The sequence below is a fragment of the Delphinapterus leucas genome, chromosome 9 (genome assembly GCF_059928025.1).
Source record: "Delphinapterus leucas isolate spDelLeu-1000000601 "Yukka" chromosome 9, BTC_Dleu_Yukka2, whole genome shotgun sequence".
Classification (NCBI taxonomy): domain Eukaryota; kingdom Metazoa; phylum Chordata; class Mammalia; order Artiodactyla; family Monodontidae; genus Delphinapterus; species Delphinapterus leucas.
The window spans coordinates 90,679,834-90,695,150 of NC_143137.1; the positions used below are offsets into that span (position 1 = coordinate 90,679,834).

At 39.1% G+C, this 15,317-nt stretch overlaps 1 protein-coding gene across 1 annotated transcript in view; it reads right to left on the minus strand.

Moving 5' to 3' along the window:
• The window catches only part of NRCAM (neuronal cell adhesion molecule), a 262,211-nt gene that overhangs the window by 83,467 nt on the left and 163,427 nt on the right, over positions 1 to 15,317 (minus strand). The window contains exons 4-6 of the mRNA XM_089917830.1: positions 11,597 to 11,702; positions 9,500 to 9,696; positions 1,477 to 1,599 (exon numbers count right to left, since the gene is read on the minus strand). Coding sequence (XP_089773956.1) covers positions 1,477 to 1,599; positions 9,500 to 9,696; positions 11,597 to 11,702 — 426 coding nt within the window. The remainder of the gene's footprint in view (positions 1 to 1,476; positions 1,600 to 9,499; positions 9,697 to 11,596; positions 11,703 to 15,317) is intronic.

Genomic DNA, 15,317 nt, shown 5'->3' on the forward strand with positions numbered 1-15,317 from the left:
GATAACTTATGTAAAGTCTTTAGCAAAGGGACAGGCACTTAGTAAATGCCCAATCAATATTAGCTGTTGTTACTACTATATATAAAATAGATAATCAATAAGCATCTACTGTATGGTGCAGGGAACTGTGCTCAATATTCTGTAATAACCTATATGGGAAAAGAATCTGAAAAAGAATGGATATATGTATGTGTATAACTGATTCACTTTTGCTGTACACCTGAAACTAACACAGCATTGTGAATCAACTGTACTCCAATATAAAGTAAAAAATTAAATTAAAAGAAAATTAGCTGTTGTTGGGGATAAAAGAACGAAACTGAAAGAAGAGACATAACACATCCTGAACAGCTTGATTTCCTTCCCTTGATGGGCTTCTGGTGTTTCAGGAAATGGCAATTCCATTTTACTAGTTGTTCAGTCTTAGACTTTGGGGTTACCTTTGATTAGACTTTGGGGTTACCTTTGATTCCTCTCTCTCATGCCTCCACCCTGACCCCAATAAATCCTGGAGGATCTACCTTCAAATTATATCTGGAATTTGACCATTTCTTCCTTCCTCCCTTCCTGCCTCCCTTCCTTCCTTTTTTTTTTTTTTTTCGGCCACGTGGCACGTGGGATCTTAGTTCCCTGACCAGAGGTCAAACTCACGCCCCCTGCGTTGGAAGCGTGCAATCTTAACCACTGGACCACCAGGGAAGTCCCTGGAATCTGACCATTTCTTACTTACTTGACTGCCACTACCCAAGTCCGAGTCCCCCGACAACTCTTGCCCAGATCACAGCACTGGCCTCCTAACAGAATGCCCTTCTCTCCCTTTCGTCCTCTCTGTTCTCCACACATGAACCAAAGTGAGGTTCTTACTATTTGTTTTGATTCAGGTGAAGCCACTCCTTCAATGTCTCCCTACTTCACTGAAAGCAAAAGCCAAAGCCCTTCACCCGGAGCCCCTGGACTTTCTTGACCTCTTCTCTCACTGTCGCCCTTGGGTCAGTCAGCCCGGGCAACTGGCCGCCCTGCTGATTTTACACACGCCAGGGATGCTCCTGCCCTTGGGGCTTAAACCGGTTTTTCTCTTTCCACCCAGATATTTAAGGGCCTGCTTCTCTTTCACTCCTGTAAGTTTCTGCTCAAAACTCTGCTTATTTTTCTTCACAGCACTTACTGCCAACTGACACATATTTTCTAAATGCATTTATTCTCTGCTTCCTTCTCTCCCCGCTTTCATTCCCATTGCATAGAATATAAATTCAGTGACAGCAGGACCTTTGTTTGGTTTATTTAGAGAGGTGCCTGGTACATAGTAGGTGCTCAATAAAATAAAGTGACTGAATGAAAGGATATGTGATTTATTTTCCTGAGAATCTCTAAGACATTTTATAAACATCTTATGAATCACGAGAGGTAATAATTGATTGGGACAGCCAATAATCATAAGACTCTTGAAGAAAGAAAGTTCTTATTTTTAAAACTTACAGTTATCCATCCAGAATATTATAGGTGGTGGTAACCCAACTGGGGGTCTGCAGGGCAGTACCAAAGACTGGCCATTTCTAAGTGTTATTCGTTCAAGTTTTTCTTTGGTCCACAACGGTGACCCTAATGAAATAAAACAATAACTTCTAAGTTATTTCTGCATTGGAAAATAAAAAGAGCACTAGAAAGAAATATAAACCAAACTTTTGGAGAAATAGTAACTCGAAATTTATATACATTAACGACAAAAAAAATTTGAAATACAGTGTTAAAAAATGACATTAGTAGTATAAATTCTGAGTCAGCAATTCCATGTCTAAGAATTTATATTAAATAAATCCTTAAGAAGATACAAACTGATTTTTCTACAAGCATGCCCTTCATGAAAGAATGAAAAACATTTCTATGTCAAAAGATTTGTTAAACAAATAACTGTAAATGTACACCTTTGAATATCATACAGTGTTAGACAATGTATACTTATTTATAAGATTAATATAAAATATACATGATATCTAGATAAGGCAGAAACGGTTATAAAATAGTATTTCAGAATGAGCTTGTTTTCGACATGTACATACATATCTGCCTAGGTAAAAATAGAAAGAATAGTAATTTCCTTGAATGAAAGGATTTGTGAGTAATTTTGAACTTTCTTTTTTGTTCATTTGTAATTGATTTATTCTATAATGCACACATATTATACATATAATAAACATTTTAAAAAATGACAAGAACTTCAAATGGTTGCTGTTCTTTAAATACATGCTCCTGGGTTGTTGAGGGCATGTGGGTACTGACTATTGCAAAAAGAGCCAAAATAATATCAAGATGGTGAGGTCACCTTATTTCCAGTGAAATTTTGAAATAAAAATGTTTAAAGAAATACATGCATCCCAACGTTCATAGCAGCATTATTTACAATAGCCAAGACATAGAAGCAACAACCTAAGTGTCCATCGGGCAGATGCATGGATAAAGAAGATGCGGTACATATATACAATGGAAAATACTACCCAGCCATAAAAAAGAATGAAATTTTGCCATTTGCAGCAACATGGATGGACTTGGAGGGCATATGATAAGCGAAATAAGTCTCTGTACAGAGAAAGACAAATACTGTATGATATCACTTATATGTGGAATCTAAAAAATACAACAAACTAGTGAATATAACAAAAAAGAAGCAGACTCACAAATACTAGTAGTTACCAGTGGGGAGAGGGATAGGGGGAGGGGCAGTATAGGGGTAGGGAGTTAAGAACTACAAACTCTTATGTATAAAATAAGCTACAAGGATAGGCCCCAGTGTGGCTTCCGTGCCATCCATCTCGCGGTTGCTGCCGTAGGAGACCTTGGCGGTGGCCCAGGCCACACATGCCCACAGGCCCCCACTTGTCTCCTGTGGCAGCCTCCGTGCAGTCACCCAGGCCCAGCCAGCTGCCGGGGCTCTCAGTCTGCCCGTTCTCTAGTCACCGCTTACTTCGGGGTCCAGCAGATGCCGGAGACCAGGGAGACCTCGTGGAGGACATCGCAGGGGCCGCTAGCTGCCTCCTGAGCCCACTGGGTCTTCAGAGACTCTCCGGAGAAGCTGTGTGGCTGACAGGATCTTGGTGCTCCAGCAGGGTGTCAGGCCTGTGCCTCTGAGGTGGGAGAGCCGAGTTCAGGACATTAGTCCACCAGAGACTTCCCGGCTCCACGTAATATCAAATGGCGAAAGCTCTCCCGGAGCTCTCCATCTCAACACCAACACCCAGCTTCACTCAACAACCGGCAAGCTACAGTGCTGGACACCCTATGCCAAACAACTAGCAAGACCGGAATACAACCCCACCCATTAGGAGAGAGGCTGCCTAAAATCATAAGGTCACAGACACCCTAAAACACACCACTGGATGCAGTCGTGCCCAACAGAAAGACAAGATCCAGCCTCATCCAACAGAACACCGGCACTAGTCCCCTCCACCAGGAAGCCCACACAACCCACTGAACCAACCTTAGCCACTGGGGGCAGACACCAAAAACAACAGGAACTACGAACCTGCAGCCCGTGAAAAGGGGACCCCAAACACAGTAAGTTAAGCAAAATGAGAAGACAGAGAAATACACAGCAGATGAAGAAGCAAGGTAGAAACCAACCAGACCAAACAAATGAAGAGGAAATAGGCAGTCAACCTGAAAAAGAATTCAGAGTAATGACAGTAAAGATGATCCAAAATCTTGGAAATAGAATAGAGAAAATACAAGAAATGTTTAACAAGGACCTACAAGAACTAAAGAGCAACAAACAATGATGAACAACACAATAAATGAAATGAAAAATACTCTAGATGGGATCAATAGCAGAATAACTGAGGCAGAAGAACGGATAAGTGACCTGCAAGATAAAATAGTGGAAATAACCACTGCAGAGCAAAATAAAGAGAAAAGAATGATAAGAATTGAGGACAGTCTTAGAGACCTCTGGGACAACATTAAACCCAGCAACATTCGAATTATAGGGGTCCAAGAAGAAGAAGAGAAAAAGAAAGGGACTGAGAAAATATTTGAAGAGATTAAAGTTGAAAACGTCCCTAATATGGGAAAGGAAATAGCCATTCAAGTCTAGGAAGTGCAGAGTCCCATACAGGATAAATCCAAGAAGAAACACGCCAAGGCACATGTTAATCAAACTCTCAAAAATTAAATACAAAGAAAAAAATATTAAAAGCAGCAAGGGAAAAACAACTAATAACATACAAGGGAAGCCCGATAAGGTTAACAGCTGATCTTTCAGCAGAAACTCTTTAAGCCAGAAGGGAGTGGCAAGACATATTTAAAGTGATGGAAGGGAAAAAAACTACAACCAAGATTACTCTACCCAGCAAGGATCTCATTCAGATTCGATGGAGAAATTAAAACCTTTACAGACAAGCAAAAGCTGAGAGAATTCAGCACCACCAAACCAGCTTTACAACAAATGCTAAAGGAACTTCTCTAGGCAGGAAATACAAGAGAAGAAAGAGACCTACAATAACAAACCCCAAACAATTAACAAAATGGTAATAGGAACATACATATCGATAATTACCTTAAATGTAAATGGATTAAATGCTCCAACCAAAAGACACAGACTAGCTGAATGGATACAAAAACAAGACCCATATATATGCTGTCTACAAGAGACCCACTTCAGACCTAGGGACACATACAGACTGAAAGTGAGGGGATGGAAAAGGATATTCCATGCAAATGGAAATCAAAAGAAAGCTGGAGCAGCAATTCTTGTATCAGACAAACTAGACTTAAAAATAAAGACTATTACAAGAGACAAAGAATGACACTACATAATGATCGTGGGATCAATCCAAGAAGATGTAACAATTGTAAATATTTATGTACCCAACAAAGGAGCACCTCAATACATAAGGGAAATGCTAACAGCCATAAAAGGGGAAATGGACAGTAATACAATCATAGTAGGGGACTTTAACAACCCACTTTCACCTTGGACAGATCATCCAAAATGAAAATAAATAAGGAAACACAAGCTTTAAATGATACATTAAACAAGATGGACTTAATGGATATTTATAGGACATTCCATCCAAAAACAACAGAATGCACTTTCTTCTCAAGTGGTCATGGAACATTCTCCAGGATAGATCATATCTTAAGTCACAAATCAAGTCTTGGTAAATTTAAGAAAATTGAAATCGTACCAGCTATCTTTTCTGACCACAATGCTACGAGACTAGATATCAACTACAAGAAAAAAATCTGTAAAAAATACAAACACATGGAGGCTAAACAATACACTACTTAATAACCAAGAGATCACTGAAGAAATCAAAGAGGAAATCAAAAAATACCTAGAAACAAATTACAATGAAAACATGACAAGCCAAAATCTATGGGATGCAGCAAAAGCAGTTCTAAGAGGGAAGTTTATAGCAATACAATCCTACCTCAAGAAACAAGAAGCATCTCAAATAAACAACCTAACCTTACACCTAAAGCAATTAGAGAAAGAAGAACAAAAATACCCCAAAGTTAGCAGAAGGAAAGAAATCATAAAGGTCAGATCAGAAATAAATAAAAAAGAAATGAAGGAAATGATAGCAAAGATCAATAAAACTAAAAGCTGGTTCTTTGAGAAGATAAACAAAATTGATAAACCATTAGCCAGACTCATCAAGAAAAAAAGGGAGAAGACTCAAATCAATAGAATTAGAAATGAAAAAGGAGAAGTAACAACTGACACTGCAGAAATACAAAGGATCATGAGAGATTACTACAAGCAACTCTATGCCAACAAAATGGACAACCTGGAAGAAATGGAGAAATTCTTAGAAATGCACAACCTTCTGAGTCTGAACCAGGAAGGAATAGAAAATATGAACAGAGCAATCACAAGCACTGAAATTGACACTGTGATTTAAAATCTTCTAACAAACAAAAGCCCAGGACCAGATGGCTTCACAGGCGAATACTATCAAACATTTAGAGAAGAGCTAACACCTATCCTTCTCAAACTCCTCCAAAATATAGCAGAGGGAGGAACACTCCCAAACTCATTCTACGAGGCCACCATCACCCTGATACCAAAGCCAGAAAAGAAACTACAAAAAAAGAAAACTAAAGGTCAATATCACTGATGAACATAGATGCAAAGATCCTCAACAAAATACTAGCAAACAGAATCCAACAGCACATTAAAAGGATCATACACCACGATCAAGTGGAGTTTATCCCAGGAATGCAAGGATTCTTCAATATATGCAAATCAATGTAACAAACCATATTAACAAATCGAAGGAGAAAACCCATGTGATCATCTCCATAGATGTAGAAAAAGCTTTTGACAAATTTCATCACCCGTGTATGATAAAAACCCTCCAGTAAGTAGGCATAGAGGGAACTTACCTCAACATAATAAAGGCCATATATGACAAACCCACAGCCAGCATCATTCTCAATGATGAAAAACTGAAACCATTTCCTCTAAGATCAGGAACAAGACAATTTTGTCCGCTCTCACCACTATTATTCAACGTTTTGGAACTTTTAGCCACAACAATCAGAGAAGAAAAAGAAATAAAAGGAATCCAAATCAGAAAAGAAGTAAAGCGGTCACTGTTTGTAGATGACATGATTCTATACACAGAGAATTCTAAAGAGGCTACCAGAAAACTACTAGAGCTAATCAATGAATTTGGTAAAGTAGTTGGATACGAAGTTAACATACAGAAATCTCTTGCATTCCTATACACTAATGATGAAAAATCTGAAAGAGAAATTAAGGAAACACTCCCATTTACCACTGCAACAAAAAGAATAAAATACCTAGGAATAAACCTACCTAAGGAGGTAAAAGACCTATACTCAGAAAACTATAAGGCACTGATGAAAGAAATCAAAGATGACACAAACAGACGGAGAGATATACCATGTCCTTGGATTGGAAGAATCAATATTGTGAAAATGACTCTACTACCCAAAGCAATCTACAGATTCAATGCAATCCCTATCAAACTACCAATGGCATTTTCCACAGAACTAGAACAAAAAAAATCTCACAATTTGTATGGAAAGACCCCGAATAGCCAAAGCAATTTGAGAAAGAAAAATGGAGCTGGTGGAATCAGGCTACCTGACTTCAGACTATACTACAAAGCTACAGTAATCCAAACAGTATGGTACTGGCACAAAAACAGAAATATAGATCAATGGAACAGGATACAAAGCCCAGAGATAAAGCCATGCACATATGGTCACCTCATTTTTGATAAAGGAGGCAAGAATATACAATGGAGAAAAGACAGCCTCTTCAATAAGTGGTCCTGGAAAACTGTACAGCTACATGTAAAAGAATGAAATTAGAACACTCCCTAACACCATAAATAAAAATAAACTCAAAATGGATTACAGACCTAAATGTAAGGCCAGACACTATCAAACTCTTAGAGGAAAACATAGGCAGAACACTCTATGACATAAATCACAGCAAGATCCTTTTTGACGCACCTCCTAGAGAAATGGAAATAAAAACAAAAAGAAACAAATGGGACCTAATGAAACTTAAAAGCTTTTGCACAGCAAAGGAAATCATAAACAAGATGAAAAGACAACCCTCAGAATGGGAGAAAATATTTGCAAATGAAGCAACTGACAAAGGATTAATCTCCAAAATTTATGCAGCCCCGTATTAAAAAAACAAACAACCCAATCCAAAAATGGCCAGAAGGGCTTCCCTGGTGGCGCAGTGGTTGAGAATCTGCCTGCCAATGCAGTGGACACGGGTTCGAGCCCTGGTCTGGGAAGATACCACATGCCGCGGAGCAACTGGGCCCATGAGCCACAACTACTGAGCCTGTGCGTCTGGAGCCTGTGCTCCACAACAAGAGAGGCCGCGACAGTGAGAGGCCCACGCATCGCGATGAAGAGTGGCCCCCACTCGCCGCAACTGGAGAAAGCCCTCGCACAGAAACGAAGGCCCAACACAGCCAAAAATAACTAATAAGTAAATAATAAATAAATTTAAAAAAAATGGTCAGAAGACCTAAGTAGACATTTCTCCAAAGAAGATAAACAGATTGCCAACAAACACATGAAAGGATGCTCAACATCACTAATCATTAGAGAAATGCAAATCAAAACTACAATGAGGTATCACCTCACACCAGTCAGAATGGGTATCATCAAAATATCTACAAGCAATAAATGCTGGAAAGGGTGTGGAGAAAAGGGAACCCTCTTGCACTGTTGGTGGGAATGTAAATTGATACAGCCACTATGGAGAACGGTATTGAGGTTCCTTAAAAAACTAAAAATAGAACTACCATATGACCCAGCAATCCCACTACGGGGTATATACCCTGAGAAAACCATAATTCAAAAAGAGTCATGTACCATAATGTTCAGTGCAGCACTATTTACAATAGCCAGGACACGGAAGCAACCTAAGTGTCCATCGACAGATGAATGGGTAAAGAAGATGTGGCACATATATACAATGGAATATTACTCAGTCATAAATGGAAATGAAATTGAGTTATTTGTAGTGAGGTGGATGGACCTAGAGTCTGTCCTACAGAGTGAAGTAAGTCAGAAAGAGAAAAACAAATACCGTATGTTGACACATATATATGGAATCTAAAAAAAAAAAAAAAAAAAAAAAGGTCATGAAGAACCTAGGGGCAAGATGGGAATAGAGATGCAGACCTACTAGAGAATGGACTTGAGGACACGGGGAGGGGGAAGGGTAAGCTGGGATGAAGTGAGAGAGTGGTAGTGTATATATGGACATATGTACACTACCAAATGTAAAATAGATAGCTAGTGGGAAGTAGTCGCATAGCACAGGGAGATCAGCTCGGTGCTTTGTCACCACCTAGAGGGGTGGGATAAGGAGGGTGGGACGGACACGCAAGAGGGAGGAGATATGGGGATATATGTATAGGTATAGCTGATTCAGTTTGTTACAAAGCAGAAACTAACACACCATTGTAAAGCAATTATACTCCAATAAAGATGTTAAAAAATAATAAGCTACAGGGATATATTGTACAACATGGGGGATATAGCCAATATTTTACAATATCTATGAATGGAGTATAACATTTAAAAATTGTACACCTGTAACTTTTATAATATTGTACATCAACCATACTTCAATTAAAAAAACATTTAAAGAAATAACACTTAGACCTCAATTACCCATTTCATACCTAATTTATTTCCATCTGGCTGTTTGGAGTATGCTTAAATATAAGATTCATGAGAAATTAATGATTAGATCAATTTGAGGAAAAATACACTTTTCTTACCCCTGGTGTTTTATTCTGGACTTGTACAAAAGACACATTGGATTGGCAAAGCATTACGCTGAGGAATTGAGGTCAAGTGGAAAGGGGTGATGATTTTCAGAGTATTGGAATCAATGCCATTGCTTTCTTGTAATGGTATTCAGATGGTGTAACAGATGCTGGGGTTGGAGCTATACTTTAAAAAGGGTCCTGTTTGGTGAACAGGTCCGACTTACTGGATGGACGGATGACAATGTTATTAGAAATTGCAGCCCCGCGTTCGTTCCTGGCTGTACACTGATAAACTCCTTCATAGGTCTCTGCTTTCCCCTCGCTCATGATGTTGACTGTGAGGGTTCCCGAGCCAGACTTCATGGTGACAAGAGGGTCTTTATCTATGTCGAAATGAGTCCCATTTCGGGTCCAGGAGAAACTGCCCAACGCATAAAGGATTAAGCTTGTTTACAGCCCAGAAAAACAGGAGTATTTCCTCTCTAACAAATTCCTAGCAATTTTATGGATTTCTAAATAACGATTAGATTTTAGTATTCAGTAAAAGAACAATAGGCTCCACACCTAAAATGTTTCATTGAATTATGACTTAGAAAAAAGTGCCAGCCATACATACTAAGGTACATGTCTTCATTAGAACTAACCAAAATCTGACTCAATAAAGAAATCATGCATACAAATTGCCTGTCATCTTTCAAAGAAAACATAGGAAGTAGGTCTCCGAGGCACACTCTCTTAGAGCTTTATTAGCATTTTAATTGTAAACTCCATTGTTCATAGAATTGATAACCTGCCTATGAAGATTTGCTCTGGGCTGAAGTGTAAGAAGAAAGGCCTTCACAAGTACTAATATATGTGTGTGTTTAAAAGTGATCAGACCAGTGTCAAGTTACCAAAATGCAAAGTATGAGTTGGGAGGAGAGGCAACATGAGTTCAATGGTGTTTTAAGTGTCGATTATTAAAAGTGATCATTGTATATCAAATATATATTGAGAATTTTTAATTCTAGAGATGATTTTTGTAAATTTCTTAGGAAGTATTTCAAATTGTCAACTGAAAGTCTTCTTTTTCAGTTTTATTTATGTAAAAGACTGCCTTATATAAAAGTCCCAGTGCCCAAGTAATCAAATACTTGATAACTGGTCACAAATCAACAATGGCCATGCTCTTAACAAAAGCATGAATCTCTAAACTTTCCCATGATTTCCAAGCCCTCCTGGATTTCCCTTCCCACTGCTTATCCTTATACCAGGAGTTGTCACAACTCCTAGGGTAGGGGACAGGGGTGTTGGCTGCTGCTGGCTTATTGTAGGTAGAGGCCAGGGATGCTGCAAAGTATCCCACAATGCACAGGAAAGCTCTTGTCTCCACAGCAAAAAAATTGCCCAGCCCAAAATATCAATAGAGCTGAGATGGAGAAATCCTGCCTAACAGTTACAGGAGGTACTAATTAAATGTTAAACTAAAAGGGGTGTCATCAAAGGACATCACATTAGGGCCTGAGTGCTCAAGGGTTTCTAATAATATGACAGAAGAGATTGTTTTGAAGCCATCCTTTGATGGAAGTTTTTGGTATACTTTGGTAATTTTTTTCTCCGGTGCCAGTCTGTGATAGATTAATAAGGCTCGTCATAGACAAACTTGGCAATAAAATATTGAGAAAATTTCCCTTCTTTATAACTTAAAAAAATACACATTATCTCTCAAAAATAATGATCTAACTCTCCAGAATTTCCATATACTACTGGACAAGTTACGGATCATCCACTAAGGAGCTGTGGGACCTTGGATAGGTTAACCTAGCACTACTGGGCATCAGTTCCCCATCTATAAGATACACTGGTTGGACCAGATAATGTCTAATGTCTCCCCCAACTCTAAAAGGCTGTACAGTGCGCATGCCAAGGTGCACATGGAGAATCCTGAGTGCTGAACACTGCCATGTTTGGAAAACCACTTGGGGCTATTTTATAGACTTGTAGAGAGCTAGGAGAGATCTTCGAAGTTGTCAAGTTCAACTTCTTTATTTTACATTTATCTGTAAACTGAGGCCCATAGAGAAGGAATTTGCCCATGTCATTAAGCCATCAGAAGGCTCTTTCCACATCTTCCCACAATTTTTTAGCATATCACAGAAAGGTATCAGTATGGAAATGCAACCACCTGGGTTTTTAAGAAGAACCAACAGAATTTAATTAAGCAGAGAGACAAAACAATGAACCTACAAATGATACTTTAATAATATGCAGGACCTGAAATTAACTTCAACGTGAATATCAATGCTTATTATCAGTATTATAACAGCACAAAGCACACCCACCTTGGAGGAGGTTTCCCTTTGGCCTCACACTGGATTACAATATTCTCCCGTGGGTCAATAATGTAATCTTTTGGAGACTGTTGAGTAATGGTTGGAGGTTGTACCACTTAATGGTAGAAAGAAGAACAATGTAAAGAAATAAATCATTTAATATCATAATAGCAATCACTTTTTTCTATATCAAAATCACTTACCCTAGACTAAATATGCTCCAAATGTTTTTAGTAATTTCCACTATGGTGACACACCCCCTCAGCAGATTTTTAGCTAGCTAAAAGACTCCTAAAATTTTGGAGTCAAGGCATAACTCCCTTTTGGTAACTTTATATGTGCTCATAAAGCCCATTTCCCCACTCTGAAAGTATGGGAAAATAGTTACCAATATAAGCTTATATTAAGATAGTTTCATTTCTGATGTAACAATGAGAAATTTCTCTGATAGCTTTGATTCAAATGATGCCTTTCAATGAAATTTAAGTTATGAGGTAAATTTGCATCTTTCTTGGGAAAGAGTTACTGACTTGTAGTTCATTACTGGGCTCATGTAAATTAATACATTGGCAACAAATATATTTGAGAAGCTAACGTGAAAAAGATGGTTAAAATTAGAGACTTGACATGTCTTATTAGAGCCAGGAGGTAGGTGGCTACTAGGAGCAAAGATAAAACAAACTTCTTTAGAAGAGAAATTGAATTGGGAAGCTCTCTGTTTTAGGAAACAATATTCTCATTTCACTCTTCAAAGTGTTATCTGATCATTTATTATCAAATTGTAGGGAGAAACTGTTCTGATCTGGAGCAACTGAATCTGAAAAAAGCTGGTACATGGACATTTGATGTTCAGGTCACTCTAAGATTACCACGTCTTCCTTCTTGTGAAATCAGAATCACAGAGTGTAGAACAGGAAGGGACTGGAGAAATAATCCATTTCAACTTCTTTTGTTGCTCAGAGCAGCAAAATAGCTTGACTAGGAAGGCACAAAGCACAGAAGAGAAGCGAACTCTCCTGGTGGAAGCCACTGCCTTGCACAACTCGAAGGAGAGCTGTTTACACAGACCAGTGGTTCTCAACCAGGGGCCATTTGTCCCCAGTCCTTGGGGGATATCTGGCCACATCCAGAGTCCATTTTGCTTGTCACCACTGGGATGGGGGTGGTCCTGGCATCTGTTGGGTAGAGGCCAGGGATGCTGCTAAACATCTTACAATGTACAGGACATCTTTACCATGTACAGACTTATCTGGATCATTTTTCATATTCTGGATCGTCCCTTTCCTCTCCACCTATGCTCTGTGCTTCCTTTGTGAAACTTCTTCCACCTGTCAATCAAGTATTTCCCAAAGCTTAATAATCGTCCTCAGCTTTTGTCTTTCTTTCCTGTGGTGAATTGTTGCCAGGGCTAAATTGATCATTTCCATGTTCAATGCCTTATAAATCTGTAAACATGGATCTCTTCTCTTGCTTTGTCTGCAGTCTCGGGGCTGTTCACCAGACGTCTCTTACTAAACATCCAAATAACACCTAAAATATAGATAAAAAATGAAACTCATAATTGCCATCATTTATTGTGCACCTATTAACTGCGGGATACTGCACAGCGTCAATTTCAACTCCTTTAGCAAGATCCATCCCTTCCTCGTCCTCCTTAGCCAGCTGCTCTTCCCAGCCTCTAGCACTGTTCACAGGACACTCATTCTTCTAGCCGGCAGTTACCAAAGCTGGTTAACAGTTTGGGCTAGTGGTTAAGAACTAGTCTATTTCTTACCAGCTGTGAGACTTCAAGCACGTTTCTTAACTTCTGTAAGCCCTCGTTTCCATAGAGGAAAAGCAGGGTTTAAAAGTAGTATCTACCTCTTAGGGTTGCTGGGAAAATTAAATAAAATAATTTGTGTAAAATTCTTAGTACATTCCAGTCCTATAATGGTTCAGTGATGTTAGCTATAAACATTTTTAATTAGATCAGCTTCACTTTGGAGTGATCCTTCAGGCTTTGGGAGTAGAGAGTTTGGGATGATGGAAAGAAGCCTAGAATTTCCCACTCAGGGACTGGTGGGCATAGGGGGACTTTTAGGAGTGACTCAGTCCAATTCTTTGTGCTTTTCTGTAAGTGACAGAGGTGCAAGGGTAATGGTTGCAGACCCAGAACTTCTATTCATGTGTCTGTAACAGAGCTGGCTTAGGTGCCACGCATAAGTGCTAAGAGTTTACCACCTAGATGTACCTCTTTGAAGCGTGCTTAGGTCAACTGGCAACTAACAAGGGCTTTGAAGTAATAAGGGGAAAGGGTGGTTTTATATAATTTTCCTGGCTAATCTAATATCAAAGAATTTTTCAAATGCCTGAGAACTACTTTTTTAGGTAGATGACAGATGTTGCCCTACTGTCAGAGGCAGCAGTTATAGATTAGAGCACGCCACTCGGAGATGATGTGAATGGGGGTGCCTGTCTTTTGCACACATCAAAACAATTCTCAAATTCTCTGGGCCATTATACAGATGACACTTAGAAACACTAGTCTACCCAGTCCTACAGGTTGAAGAAGTTTGACAGCGAACTCGGGTGAAGCATTTTCATGCACCCATCTCCTATATATACCCAAAGACATGTTTTTATTCCAGCAAGCCTTTAACAGCGTTTAGAACCAGACATTCTCTTCAAATTTTGTGAATTTTCTCACTGAGTTACATCAGATGTGAACAAAGCTCAGAAGTTAGTAGCCCAGAATACTGGTAAAAGAAAGACAGTAATACCTGAGTCTTCAGAATTCATGCAAGGAATAGATTAAACCTGCTTCTTGGAATTTAAATGCAATGATTAGCCACAGTAAACACACACGCTTAAAAAGACGTTAGTCACGAAAACAAAATCGTGCGTTTTAATTCACAGCATTCATTCAAAAACAAAGACACAGTCAAATTTTCACACTGCCTGGTAATGACGGAAAGACACTTACAGTCTTCAAGAAGTTTTGCTTTTTCCCCAGCAATATCAGCAGGTGAGTGGGCAAACAGGATTAAAGAAAACCAGGTGTTAGTAATAAGAACGTTAGCACCCTGAAGATAAAAGGGGCATTTGCCTATTTTATTTGACCTAAAAAACCAGTAGAGCAAAGGCGGAGGTTGTGAAGTAGCAAGAGAAAGAAACTCCCATTAAAGGTTTTGTTTATTCCTGAAGCAGACCTTTCTACATCCACATATGGAAGAACAAAAGGGATGCTGTAGGCCAAAAAATGATTCTGCCAGGAATAGGAATGGCTAATTCCATTCCATACGTGTTGTGCTGGACAAGTAATTACATTCAATTTGAAAAACAGCTGAAATCTACAATTAATCTGAGTTGTCACATACTGTGTTGTGTCTGATCCTATTACCCCAGACATCACTACGCACATGGTGACAATACCTAACAATGGGACATTGCTACAATGACAGCGCTCCATCCAAGCCAAATCCAACACTGATCTGAGGTTTTTAGATTTCTACGGTTAATCGCCAAGTAGGTAATTGCACTTTTCAGACTGTTAGCATGTTTCTGCTTCAGAATTCCTCAGTCACCCAGGGTTTGCTAGTACCCACCCCAAGGAGCGGCTCATGGAAAGGGGGGATAAGGAAGAGGGGCAGGGAAGAAATGACATTAGCATGCAGTTCATATGATTCTGCTGTGCTGCCTGTCATTACTACTTGCAAAGGTTAATGCAGGAGCACCTGGGTTGCCTGTGACT